At 46.3% G+C, this 14,184-nt stretch overlaps 2 protein-coding genes across 2 annotated transcripts in view; one reads left to right on the forward strand and one right to left on the reverse strand.

Annotated features, from left to right (window-relative positions):
• The window catches only part of TTC9C (tetratricopeptide repeat domain 9C), a 395,268-nt gene that overhangs the window by 126,248 nt on the left and 254,836 nt on the right, over window positions 1–14,184 (forward strand). The window lies entirely within an intron of this gene.
• Window positions 494–13,412, reverse strand: PPOX (protoporphyrinogen oxidase). The gene is made up of 13 exons (XM_063316813.1): window positions 13,324–13,412; window positions 11,921–12,014; window positions 11,228–11,362; window positions 10,085–10,200; window positions 9,829–9,961; window positions 7,869–8,013; window positions 6,294–6,484; window positions 5,808–5,868; window positions 5,238–5,356; window positions 4,344–4,457; window positions 2,762–2,911; window positions 1,403–1,445; window positions 494–844 (listed from the first exon to the last, which is right to left on the reverse strand). Exons 2-13 carry the CDS (start codon window positions 12,005–12,007, stop codon window positions 708–710), a joined length of 1,431 nt encoding a protein of 476 aa, XP_063172883.1. The 5' UTR covers window positions 12,008–12,014; window positions 13,324–13,412; the 3' UTR covers window positions 494–707.

Consider the following 14,184-nt stretch of genomic DNA (forward strand, 5'->3'; position numbering starts at 1 on the left):
CAAAAGTGAACGATCACCAGTGAGGGATGCTGTAGTCCCACCTGAGCATCATCCAGCTGTGTGGACTTCAACTCCCAGAATTCTCCGCAAGAACCATCTGGAGCATGCCCCGTTCAACAACAGCTGCTTTGCCCTTTTTACTGACCTGAGATTTGGGCTAGCTCAGTGTTTTTCAAACTTGGCCACTTTAAGATGGGTGGACCAACTCCCCGAATTCCCCAGCCAGCACAGGGAATTCTGGGAGTTGAAGTCCATCCATCTTAAAAGTGGCCAAGTTTGAAAAGCACCAGACCAGATGCTCTCCAAAATCCCTCTGCACCAACGCAATGCTTCCTCTTTGAATTCTCACTTCTGTTTAAGGTGGCCTCGCTTAAAATGGCCTGTGCTGAGCCTGCATCACTGAGGGCATAAAAACTTTACGGAGAGGCTGCCTTTGACAATCTTTGGGGCACTCTGAGCTAATTGAAATTTTTTTAAAAAAGCAAATTTGGCATCTGGATCAGAGGCTTTTAATAGGGGCCACCTCCATGCAGATGAGGGACAATTTTGGGGGGTGGGACAGGGACTTAGGGCATGCAGAGGGGCTCAAACCCACCGATGTGCTAGAATACGCTGCCTTTTGCCCCGCCCGTCCCTCAAGTATCAGGAAGTCAGCAAACGAGTGTGGCTGGATCCAGGGAGCCCGGAACCTGACACTCTGCATGTTCTCAGGAGACACTGCCCACGAGCTGAGCCACTGCCTTCTGGGCACTGAAGATGCATTCATTGACGGAGACACCGGCATAGGAAGCCCCCACCAGGCTAAGGGGCAGACTCTGCTGCTTCAGGTGGAAGGCAGTGCTTTCTGTAAAAGAAGAAAGACCAGTTGGGGCACGGTGGCTGGCACACGTGGCACCTCCCTCGCCCAGCCGGCCCTTCATCATTCAACCACCCAATTGCCTTGCAAGCTGAAAGCCTCCACCAGCTATTTATTTCAGGTACTTTCAGATCCCTTTGGCGTCGGTGCAAAATAAAAACGGGGGACCGCCCCAGCCAAAGAGCTGGATGGTACAGCGGTTAAGGAGCTGAACTAAGAGCCGGGAGACCCGGGTTCAGGTCCCCCCTTAGCCATGGAAACCCCCTGAGAGATCTCCAGGCAGGATCCAACACCAGACTAACGACGATATTCAAATCAGGATCACGAAGAAAAGCAAGCTCAGCAGGGACTGAAAGTGACAGAAAGCTACTAGCTCTCCTGTTTTAGAATCTGTTTGATCCCATGCAAAACCCACAGAGGAAGCCTGAACGGGGGAAATTGGGAACACCAAGCGAACAGCGAATCCTCCGCCTTCCACCTGGTTCTTTCCCGTTTTTCCAGGGTCGTCTGTCAGGCCAAAGAGCCAGACCCCTGCTCAAAACTCACCGATGTGTTTCCAGTGGCCGAGCGTGTACTGGGGGATGCAGGCCTAGCCAGGAGGAAAAGTTAAGAAGTTAGCTGGGTGGGTCAGGGGAAAAAAAATGATAAAAGACTTTTAAAAAGACCAGAAGCTTTATATGGGCTTTTTGGTGAATGAAGAAAAGACGGAATTGATGATTTATGGATTTGGGGATTAAAAAGGGTCAAAGGGGAAGGGGAAAGAATAAGATGGCAATTATTTGATAGAAGGATGGAAGTCAAAATTCAGTTTTCTTTCTGTCGCTTCTTTTTTCTAATTTCCTATCTTTTTTCTTTTCCTTATCTTCTTCATTGTTTTATATTTTTAGTGTACTGTAAAATTCTAAAAAAACAAAATCAAAAAAAGTTAGCTGGGTCCCGATGGTTAAACCAAGCTGGAGTTACCAGCAAGGCCCTTTCGTTTCAGTTGTGCATCCCCCTGAGAATCAGCTTTCTGAGCACCATGTTTAAGCCTTGCTTTCAGGCCTTGCAACTGAACTGCCTTTTTCTATTCTTCCTATAATTCAGAGCCTGTTTGCCTCTGGATGACATTCCTACTGCTACTTTTCATATTTCAGCTGCATTTAGGTAGCCCCCTCCCTTAATTCTGCAGCACTTGGGCAGCCAAAAAATTTAAATAAATAAATAAATAAATAGATATTAATAATACAAACTAACGCCCTGACCCACACGCCATTTCCTTGCACCTTGCTAGGATCGTGATGCTGAGGGCCAATTCCTTAGCCAACTTAGCCTTGGAACTGAAAGATCTGTGGATTTCAGCTCCCAGAATTCCCCAGCCAGCATGAATCCTCCCATGGAATTCTGGGAGTTGAAGTCCAGGATCTTCAAGTTGTCCAGGTCGAGAAAGGCTGGTTTAAAGAGAAAGATTAGGTGAACACTGCCACCTAGTGGCAATGTTGGGAATAGCAGCTGAAAAGGGAAGAATTGAAGCTTAATTTGGAGCCCGCAGCTCCCTACAGTAGGGATCTTCGCAGGATTTCTGCCCTATTTGACTTTTTTTGTTTCAAAGATTTCTTTAAAGGGAAAGAGGAACAGGAACTTGCCCTCTAGCAGAGCAGGAGCCTCTAAATTGTGTTTGTATGCCGCCCAGAGTCGCTGGGAGTTGAGCAGCATAGAAATTGAACACATAATAATAATTTAATTATTAATAATTTGCTGGCAGGAATGCATTAGAGCCCTCTAAAGCAGCGTCTCTCAAACTTGGCAGCTTTAAGACATGTGGACTTCAACTCCCAGAATTCCCCAGCTAGCGAATTATGAGAAGTATTGTGTCTGGATTGAAGCAAACAAGTAATACATCTCTCCAGGCTTCAGAGGACATACCTTATGTACTTTAACAATGGAGCGAGCAGGCTCCGTAGAGATTCCAAGGTGCTGCTTGACAGCCTTCTGAGCTCGGCTTAACAACTCAGTGTGAGGAACTGTGTCTGGGTCACCAAGGCTGGATGTAAACCATGCACCACCCAGCATCACCTGGCAATCAGGGGAACATAAAATAGCTTTATAGCAGTTCCAGCTAGCAACAGCTTCCCTTCAAGGCTTCCCAAATCTGAAGCTTCATTAACTCCAGCAAATTTTCTTTTAAAAATGATGGAAGAATTCCACAATATTCATTAAGCCTCTGTTTAGAGTGGAATTGGTCAGCTGGTGGAAAGACAAGCTATTTTCTAGATTCATTTCTCTGGTTTCTCTGGCAGCCCCCCTGTCAGGAAAAGACCGCCTGCCCCTACAGCAAACAGGAAAAGGAAACTAGTGCTCAGGAGCTGTGCTCTGCAGGATTCTCACTATAAAACAAATACAAGTAGTCCTCGCTTAGCAACCATTCGTTTAGTGATGGTTCAGACTTACAACAGTGCTGGAAAAAACGACTTACAACCAGTCCTCACACTTATGACCGTCGCAGCCTCCCCATGGTCACGTGATCATGATTTGGGCGCTTGGCAACTGGTTTGTGTTTATGACCGTCACAGCATCCTGTGGTCACATGATCGCCATTTTCGACCTTCCCGGCCGACTTCTGGCAAGCAAAATCAATGGGGAACTACGTGATTCGCTTAATGACCACATGGTTTGCTTAATGACCACAGTCATTCACTTAACAACTGCCATAAAAAAGGTGGTAAAATTGGGTTGGATTCGCTTAATGACTGCTTCACTTAGCAGCTGAAATTCTGGTCCCAATTGTGGGCATTAAGCGAGGACTTCCTGTAGAGACCATCTTCTTGAGGTTTAAGGCCCACCCTAGCAAAATTGCAAAGAAAAGCTTCTCAGTGGATTCCAAATTGCAAAAAATAAAAATAAAAAATAAAAGGCAAGGAATGAAAAGTCAAATGTTCTGCCTTTTGGCCCAGAAATGCTTTATCTTGAAGGGCAACTAAGTCTTCAGAATTTGCCCCGTCCGTTAGAAAAATTCTCCCATTCATTTTTGGACCAGAAAACTTCCAAAGAGAAATATCTAAAGGCTTCTCCTCGACTTTCCCTGTCTTAAGAAGACATTTTCTTTTTCCCTGAAACCCACGGTGGCTGGGGTTTTGAGCAAAAGATGATCCTTTAATTGAGCTATTAACGCTTGCTCAGCGATTCCCAGGTCAACTGGCCGATCGCTCTGCAGTTTCCTGGGGCGGGTTTGAATTTAGATTCTGTCGAGAAAAGAGACCTTTTGCAGAGGGCGTCTAGCGCTGCAAGGGGAAGGTGGGGGTTTCCTGTTGGAAGGATCCTCTCTTGTCTTTCTCACCCCCCCCAAAAAAGGGGAAAAGTAAATTAGTCCCAATTCTGGCATTGGCGAGACCTCCTCAACGCCTCCCCTTTGCAGCCACGCCCCAAATTTCAAGGCACCCACGATACACACCAAAAATCAACGGGAAGGAGAACAAAATTAAAAGATCACAACCCACGTGCTTCGTACCGTCAGGCGGGTGGTAGAGCCTCGGCGGCCATCCTGTTCGGGAAATGCCACCGAGTCGTAAACGATGCCCAGCAGGGGACAATCCTCGAACGAAGGCACTAAGTGGCCGAATCCCTGGTGGGAAAAGAAAGGAAATCTGAAAAATTCACGGCACCAGATGCAGTTTGGAAGCCTTGCCCCAAAGATCCTGAAAGAAAAACAGAATAGGAGAGGAATGATACAGTAGTCCTTGCTTAACGACCACAATTGGGACCAGAATTTTGGTTGCTAAGCGAAGCGGTCATTAAGTGAATCTGACCTGATTTTACGACCTTTTTTGCGGTGGTTATTAAGCAAATCACTGCAGGCATTAATCAAACCACATGGTTGTTAAGCGAATCACGTGGTTCCCCATTGATTTTGCTTGCCAGAAGCCAGCTGGGAAGGTAAAAAATGGCCATCATGGGACACTGTGACAGTCATAAATATGAACTGGTTGCCAATTGCCCAAATCGTGATCACGTGGACACTCTGACAGTCGTAAGTGTGAGGACTGGCTGCAAGTTGGTTTTTTTCAGCACCATCATAAGTCCGAACCGTCACTAAATGAAATTGTGCACTGCTCCCGTGCACAATCTGGGTGTTTTTTGTTTTTTTTCTCGTTCTTGTTACTTTTCCAACATGCAGAAAAGTAACCCGGCGATTTATGCTAGCTGTCAAATGCCTGGGTCTTCCCCAGCTTGGGGGACGTCCAGAAATCCAACAGGTGAAGTCTGCCCCCAACTTTTATGACTCCTTTGCAAACGAGCCACAATTTCTGCCTGGCATTGGGCCGATCAACCCTCCAGGAAAAGGGAGAGATTTAGGTCTCTCTCTCTCTCATTCCCTGCTTCGTCGCTTCTTTGAATCGATTACCGTCACGGGAAGCTGCGTGTTTTCATACTGGAGATTCACCACCGCCACGGAAACAGCTTGGATGGCCAGGAGGTTTCGGATAAGGGGTTCGGCCGCGGCGGGGAGCAAGTCGGCCAGAGCTGAAAGAAGAAAGACAGCTGTAATGTCAGAGTCCCCATATTCCCCCTTTTGTTGAAATCTGCAACAAAATTCAGCAGCAGAGAAATATGAAATTTCCGAGGCTTCCCTTCTGGGCAAGTGGGGCACATTTTGGCTGTTTGAGGATCAATGCTTAAAGAACCGAGCCGCTGGGATTTACGGGTGGAGAAAAGCCACGGGCGTCCCTTCCGGGATCAGCCCTCGCAGGTTTCTAGTCCTCAGGGCTGCACCAAAGAAATCAACGGCTACCATTTCTTCATCTTCTCCTTTTTGGGGAGATGAGTGACGATAGAAATTTTGAAAAATAAGGAAATAAATAAAATCTTAGGTGGGGTACCATTTCCTGCAGATGGGGAGAGTGTGTGTGTCTGACACACACACTTCAGCACCCCAGCTACAATCCCCGTGCAAGGAAGGGGTCATTTCTCCTACCTTTGGCAGGCAAAGCGCTGATCATGTGATCTGCCTCCACGGTGCCATCCTGCAACGCAATCTAAGTGAGAGAAACACCATCAGCTCTAAAATTACCCCGCCAAGACCACCTGCGTGTGGCTGATTCCTCTTCAGGTCACTCACATGTTATTCAGGTGGGGATTCCCCGAAGCTGGAAATCAAGCCTCTCACCAACCAAGCCTGATAAGCTACATTTCTAAGGGCAGGGATTTTTTTTTAATTGACACAGAGGAACATTCCATCCTGCTAGTGCCCAGATGAAGCTACGCTGCTTCCATGCACAAAATTCATTAGCCGGGGACTCCAAAGTAGGGAAAAATCTTAACCCAGCTTAAAATCCCACCCTGGGCACCTCTACCTCCGTGGAAAGACAGACCGGAAGGAGGAAAAAGGAGCTCAGGAGGGGGAAAAACGGGGGGAAGGATGCCCCACGACCCCTGAGTGCCCCTTTGGTCTTCTGCCCACCTGCCAGGAACCAGATGCGGTTCTCTCCAGCCGCTTCACAAGGGCGTTGCAGTGGATCTCCACCCCTTGGTCCCTCGAGAAAGATGCCAAGGCTTCGGGGAGGCTCTGCAGCCCGCCACGCAGGGACCACTGGCTCCAGCGTCCTTCCTGGGCCTGGCGGATCAGCCGGCAATCCACCGGAGACTTTTTTGCTGGCAGGAAAGAGCAAAGGCTGTGAATGCATCCTCTGTTTACCAAGCCTGCTTATGTGTTGCCCACAAGCACCTTCTCCTTCAGTCTGTTTAATATTGGCAGGTTGGCACCCCGCTTGGCAGGACTGGCACATGGTAGGTTGGCACCCGGCTGGCGGAGGAGCCCGCCCACTTGTGTGGCAGGCAGAAACTCAACAGCTAATTGCTCAGCCCCTCTTCCAACACCCGAAGAGGCAAAGCAGAGTCTCTGGGCTGGCATGTTTTGCTAAGCGGGACTTAGTGGCTTCGTTCAGCCAACATGCCAAGCCATAAATCACGGTTATAAGCAGCAAAAGGCAGGGATGGCACAACGTAGTAAGCCAGAATCAAACCAGCCGCATTGTAGCATGACGCCTTGTGTGAACTCAGTCACAGACCTGGTTCGCACTTACCAAACCATGCTTTGCTTAGCTATGGCTAATTCCAAACCGTGGCTTACACAGAATTCAAATCTCTCTCCTAATTTACTAGTGTTGCACACACGATTTTGTTTTGTTTTTTTACTCTCATTAAATTTGGTATTTAGTATGTATCCGAAGCTTCAAATGATATTATATATTAAATAGATATTAAGCAATTATGCTGTTGATGTTAGAAGCCTTAATGAGATTTGAATAAACCAATGTTTCTCAACCTCAGCAACTTTACGATATGGGGACTTCAACTCCCAGGATTCCCCAGCCAGCATGCTGGCTGGGGAATCCTGGGAGTTGAAGTCCCCATATCGTAAAGTTGCTGAGGTTGAGAAAAACTGGAATAAACTCTTTATGACCAGGAAGTTTCCTTTTTTCAATTGACTCATGAATGTCAGCTTTTCCACCTCTATATAAATACAAGTCACCTCCACTAAAAATAAGATTCTAACCTGGAATACAATTCAATTTCTAATACGCGAAATCCTGCACCAGGCCAGGGGTTGGACTAGATGACCTCAAAGGCCCCTTCCAAGCTGATATTCTATGACTCCAGGACAGCTCCTTGTCAGGTAAGATGATCTGAAAAGCTTATTGAAACTCTGTGCAAAGGACACCTAACTAATACGGCTTCCTGCATCAGGCAGGAGATGATCTCCCAAGTCCCTTCCCACTCCAACTTTCTACAATTTTATATAAAAAAAGAACAAATTGATTGTATGCCACCCAGAGTCACTTGTTGAGATGGGCAGCTACAGAAATCAATCAATCAATCATATAAATTGAAAACCCTACGGATACCTCTCCCCGGCCTGGTTCTTAAGTCTGCAAATCATATCGTTTTTCAGCTTTATTTTAATTATGTAATAAATCTGGATGTTCCTCTGAGGTGGCACGATGCTGCTGAGGATTTTTTTTTTTTAAAGCCTCACTTCTTGCAAAGGCCATGCCCCAAATAACCGAACCGTGCGTCCGCTCAGCAAGGAACAACGCTGGGAAACAGGAACGGACGCTCAGGGCGCGGCAGTCCCCGGCAAAGACCCCACGGCAGAGGCAGTCCATGGCTATGTCAGCCGTCTGAAAAGAGAAAACACGGAATTCAGGGTCATAAAAGCAGGAGTTATTGCTAGCCGGCCCTAACGCTGGGAGCGGGGGGCATTTTGCCATATTATTCCTTCTTCATCATTCCCATCATCCCAATAATCAAAATTCTCTGGGCAGCCCACAGGTAGTCCTCCCTTAACAACCACAATTGGGACCTGAATTTTGGTTGCTAAGCGAAGTGGTCATTAAGCGAATCCGACCCGATTTTATGGCCTTTTCTGCAGCAGTCGTTAAGTGAATCACTGCAGGCGTTAAGTGAACCACACGGTTGCTAAGCGAATCATGGGTTCCCCACTGATTTTGCTTGCTGGAAGCCGGCCGGGAGGGTCGAAAATGGCGACCACGTGACCATGGGACACTGTGACGGTCATAAATGCAAACTGGTTGCTAAGTGCCCATATTGTGAGCACATGATCACGGCGACAGTCGTAAGTGTGAGGACCTGTCTTAAGTTGCTTTTTTCCAGCACTGTCATACATCTGAACCATCACTAAACAAACAGTTGTTAAGCGAGGACTACCTGTAAAGCTTTTAAGAACTTTTCTGAAAGAAACGATTAAAAGAATGCAACAGGGCTCATGAGCCGCCCCTAACAGCCCCCTTCTCCACAATTCCAATTTTCAGTAAATGGATTTAAGCTTTACATTTCTAAGGCTGGAGTTTGTGAGAATGGTCAGAGAAGGAGGCAGGATGGCTTGTAAAAAGGTAGGCAGTCCATCTTCTAGAGACGCCAGGAGTCAGGCAGCATATCCATTTAATAAATAATTACATGATTATTAATCCATTCAATAAATAATAACTTGATTATTAATCCATTTAATAAATAACTTGATTATTAATCCATTTAATAAATAATAACTTGATTATTAATCCATTTAATAAATAATAACTTGATTATTAATCCATTCAATAAATAATAACTTGATTATTAATCCATTTAATAAATAATTTGATTATTAATCCATTCAATAAATAACTTGATTATTAATCCATTCAATAAATAATAACTTGATTATTAATCCATTTAATAAATAATAACTTGATTATTAATCCATTTAATAAATAATAACATGATTATTAATCCATTCAATAAATAATACGATTATTATATCAGCTCTCCCGGCTTTCTCCTCGCTCCACCTGCCAACCGTCCCCTCACATTTCTGAAGCCCCACAACATCCCTTCCAGAAGGAACGATTAATTTAAGAGAAGCACAGCTCCCTCTGTGTGGAGCTGATAAGGTAGAATGACTCCTTCCCCACCCTGTTTTTTTTTTCCCTTGTCCCCACCTTTCAGAAGACCAGTCGTAGCAAAATATAAAATGACCCACTTTTCAGAAAACCTCTCCGCTGGTTAAGCATTGCCGCATTTCCCCACCCTTCTGCTCTTCGGCTTTGCACGGCTCTGCCAATTTAGCCTAGACCACCTAGCTTTCTGCATGCAAGGGTTGCTTTTAAAGGCACAGTAGGAAGGCAATGTGGAACCATCTTTAAAAGTTCTCACTTTTCCTTCTTCTTCCTGCTTGGGCAGACGAAGCTTCCCTGTTTATTTTTTATTTTTTCCTGCGTTTTTTTTTTTTAATTTTTTCCCCTGTGTTTTTAAGACGAGCCACCAAGCTGAAACTTGGCAGGTAAATTTTCTCCTGGAAGAAGGATTTATTGTCTGCATGTGAAGTAGAGTTGAACGGCAGAAGAGCAGAGCGAGGGATGGCGTGGGACACATGCTGATCTCTTAAGACAAGATGTCGGGGGGGTTGGTTTGTAAGGTTTCCTGGCTCACGGAAATACCTCTTGGCCAAAACGGCGTGCCACAAAAGCGTGGATGGTCTCATCCGGTTCAGTGCCACGAGGGGCCATCAATTCCTTCAACCCACTCCAGACTAGAGGCTTGGAGAACGGAGGCACAGTCTGGAAAATACCGCTAAACTCCCCCAGGAAAGGAAGAAATATTCTAATTACTGCAAATTAAAAGGGACAGATCCCCCCCCACACAGACACCCAAATTTAAAAAAAGATTACTGGGTTTCATGGAACGGGAGCATACCTAATACCAGAAGGGAGTTTATGGAGGGCCCCCCCAACGTAGAGGTAGCGGTTTCTCGAGGCTGGGTGGTCCCCTGGAACGGGAAGGACGTCGGCTTCCAGGCCAAGGCCCGAGACCTAGAGAACAATCTCAGCCAGGAGATGCCACCCATCATTTCAAAGTAGGATGATTCCCGCAGCTGCTTCCCACCCACCCCCCGCCACACCTTGCAATTCCCAGTCGGTGGAATTTAGAAAGAGCCGCCCGGCATTTTGGGAGAGAAGGCCAGAAAAGAAGAAAAATTCATTTGTGGCTTTAAACCATTCTGGCCCCTCCTTTCCAAGCTTCTGGTTTTCCCCCGGTGGGTTCAGGAACTAGGACGGTTTTGCCCTTTGTTGGAAGCCACTGATGCGGTTCCCACACTTAAACCATGGCTTAGGTGGGGCTTACTGAACAAGCTACAATTGGCTGGGTTTGCCACATCCAAACTAAGCACATTGCTGCATTTCACTGTCCAATTTCATTCCTCTGAAAGGGGTCAAATCACCCCACCTTTAAATAAGCTAATTCTCTTATTTTACTATTCTTGATGCATTGTGACTAGTATAAACCAAGCCGCCACGCATAAAATAAATAACATTATTTCTATCTAGTTCTTGCTGCATATTTTTCTACAGTTGGGATCACTGGTGCTTCTCTATCAGTAACAGGTACTCCTCGACTTACGACCACAATTGGGATCAGAACTTTGGTCGCTAAGTGATGCGGTCATTAAGTGAGGCATCAAGTGACCGTGACCGATTTTACGACCTTCTTTTCTGTGGTCATTAAGTGAATCATGAAGTGATTAAGAGAATCCGGCTTCCCCCATTGATTTTGCTTGTTGGAAGCCGTCTGGGAAGGTCGCAAATGGCGATCATGTGACCACAGGATGCTGCAACCATAGTAAATACATGCCAGTTGCCAAGCGCCCGAATTTTGATCATGTGACACGGGGACGCTGCAATGGTCAAAAGTGTGAGGACCAGTCATGTAAGTCACTTTTTCCAGCGCCTGCGTAACTTTGAATGGTCACTAAACGAATGGTCATAAGTCGAGGACTACCTGTAGGTATCATTCACATTTCGCTCTCTTGACTCATTCATCCTCCCCTTCCCAACACACCATAAGAAGCGTGTTTCTTCCTACGATTCCGGCAGGTCGGATCCCTCTTGGGCCGTGTTCAAAAACAGCTCCATCCTCCGTCCGGGTAGAATGAATCCACCCCCCCAGTCGCTGGCTGCCTTCCAAAAGGATGACCTGAATGGATGGGACAAAGGCAAGGAAAAGAGAAAAGGTGACCCCACAGGGATTGATTTGGTCCAACCGAAGCCTGGGTGGTGGTGGTTCTGAGTTGTTTTAATAGCCTCCGTTCCCCATCTAATTTCCATCAGGGCCACAGCCGAACTGCCAATAGAAAGCACAACCGAGTAAAACTTTCTCTATTCCACGGGGAAAAACATCCTAAGGAGGAAAATCAAGGTGGCATCTTCGGTATTAACGAAGGAACTAAAAACAGGAGACAGGAGAAACGGATGATGCAGAAGACAAGACAAACCCACAGGGTTTATCTCATTAATATATTCTTTTCAGCTTTTCGGAACGCCACCCGGAGTGACTTGTCTGCGAGGTGAGTGGCCGGATCGGCGTGACTGAATGAATGAATGAATGAATGAATGAATGAATGAATGAATAAATAAATAAATACGTGCATTTTTGTCAAGCAGTTTGCAAAGGCCAGCCCATTTTGTTTAATTAAAAAAAAAGGGAAGGGAATAGGGCCTTCAAGATCACACGATCTGATGGGAACGCTCTCACCTTAGACACTAGCCTGCTTCTGGCGAGGTAATAGCAGGCTGCGAGCCCACTCACTCCGCCGCCTAGGACAGCCACCCTCAGCTGCATTGGGAACCTGAAAGGGGAGAGGTTGAGATAAAGGATAGGAATAAAGACAGGCATCAGTCACAACCAGGGTGTAATACTATACCATACAACACAGTATTGCATCTATCTATATGCCACTAAAACTCTTGGGTCTGTTTGTAACCTTTAACTGGGCAAAATGGTGCATCGTAGGCCAACCATTTTTGAACCAAGGGACCTCAAATGGGCCAACTTACAGAACGCATCCAAAATCCAGGACCCGTGACTCCCGTGGAATTGATGTTTGGCAAACTTTATAAAGCATGTTATGACATAAACATTATCATAGAACATTTTATGACACAATACAAAATGTCCTAAAACATTTCCTGTGGCCAACCCCTGATGTTTGACTGGGCTATACAGTTCAACATGGACTGTTTTCAAGGCAGATCTGTCTCTCCCTGGATTTTTAAGAACTTTTCCAGTGTGTTAGAACTGCCATGGTTGAAGGCAGTGAGGAATCTGGTAAGGAAATATCTCTGAAACGAAGACCCAAAGGGTCACGGGTTGCCTAGCCATAATATAAAGAAGGTGGCTTAAGTTTGCAACACACGATTAACCTGGTGAGCAAAGATTAAACCACTTTCTGGGTTGTGTACCAGAAGCAAATCACAAACACAGCAAATGGGATGCTTCCCAAAAACACAAGGCCCACAAAACTAACCAAGTTCAAAACTAGCCATGCCAGGCTACTGGTTCTTTAACTGATCTCGTTAAGCATGTTTTGTGAACGTGTCAAAAGAGGTGGCATCCCATCCTGAGGTTGGGATGATAATGGTTTTTCCTCGTTTTCCCCCTGGCACAATAACCCAGAGAGGTAAATTAGGCTGAGCTGTTGTCTAAAGTCAGCCCAATAGTCCAACGCTTCTCCACAATGGCTTCCAGGAAATTAAATAAAAGAAATTTAAATTAAATTAAATTACACAGATCTAAAGCTGATTCACTTGGAGAATTAGGTCCCTCTTCCTGCATTGGTTTTAATTAAGTATTTTTTTCCCCATCTCTTATCCTTAGGCTGCCCACCTGCCCCTTATTCTGCAAGGTGCCCATTTCACCCCCTAAAGCATAAAGCCTCTCCCTCCTCACGGATCTTCCCTACCCAAACCGCGGAGGGCGTTAATTTGTTAAGCTTTCGGGGGCACGCATCCTCGATCCTGCATTTATTCCTCCTCTCTCCGCAGGGAATGCAAGACCCAGGTCCCCCGCCGCTTCCCAGGGGCATAAATCTTCCTCCTCCCCAAGCATTCCTCCCCAATCCGCCTTTCTCTGCACCCTGACCCCCATTCTGCAATAACTGATCTCTCCTCCGCCGAAATCCCGCCTTCTCCAACTCCCGGGTGCATTCATACGACCAGATCCCTGACCCGGGACTCTCACAAGGTCCTTACCGTGGTCTTCCCGCGCGGAACGAACTCCGACTTTCAGCCCCCACAAAACAGCTGGGGTTCGAGCTCCTCCCTCCCTGTCGGGATTGGTCGAAAGGGGCGATGACGTACATCCTCTCGGATTGGGCCGGTCGCCTCCAATCGAACGCGGGGGGCGTGGCCGGGAAGTGGGCGGAGATTTCGGGATGTTGGGGGAGGCGGCGTGGCGCGGCGTTTATTTTATTTTATTTATTTTCTATCCCTTTATTACTTTAAGAGGTTTCACCGCCAAAACAGTCCCTAAACTACGTTTCAAAGCAAATCGATGAGCTCTGTCATAATAAGAGTTCCTATTAAATCCCTCCTTAGTTCAAGAGGACCAGATATTCACTTCCTGGTTATGGTCTAGGCAGGTAACGATCTCTTTTAAGATGCAATTGCACAACCCTGCGGGGTTGTTGAACGGCTTAGAATAAAGCATCGTGCAATTATGAAGCGCGTTCATCCCAGTGTCTTCTCTCCAATAATAAGACAATTATATTTTAGCTCACAATGGAACACCTGCTGTCCCCGGGGCACTGAAATTTGTAAGTAACTCTGGGAGCTCAGGAGGCCTATAGACTGCATCTGTCACTGGAGGTTCTTCGTCCTGAGCGAGCTCTTGTACTAACCGGGCCCCAATGAGGCGGTTCCAACTGGTTGCTAGGGCTAAAAATTCAGAATACAAACCTGAGACTGTCTTTTAGCCCAAAGGAAAAATCTGCTCTCCACCCGCAGAGAAGTGGAGAGTAA

The sequence above is a fragment of the Candoia aspera genome, chromosome 17 (genome assembly GCF_035149785.1).
Source record: "Candoia aspera isolate rCanAsp1 chromosome 17, rCanAsp1.hap2, whole genome shotgun sequence".
Taxonomy (NCBI): domain Eukaryota; kingdom Metazoa; phylum Chordata; class Lepidosauria; order Squamata; family Boidae; genus Candoia; species Candoia aspera.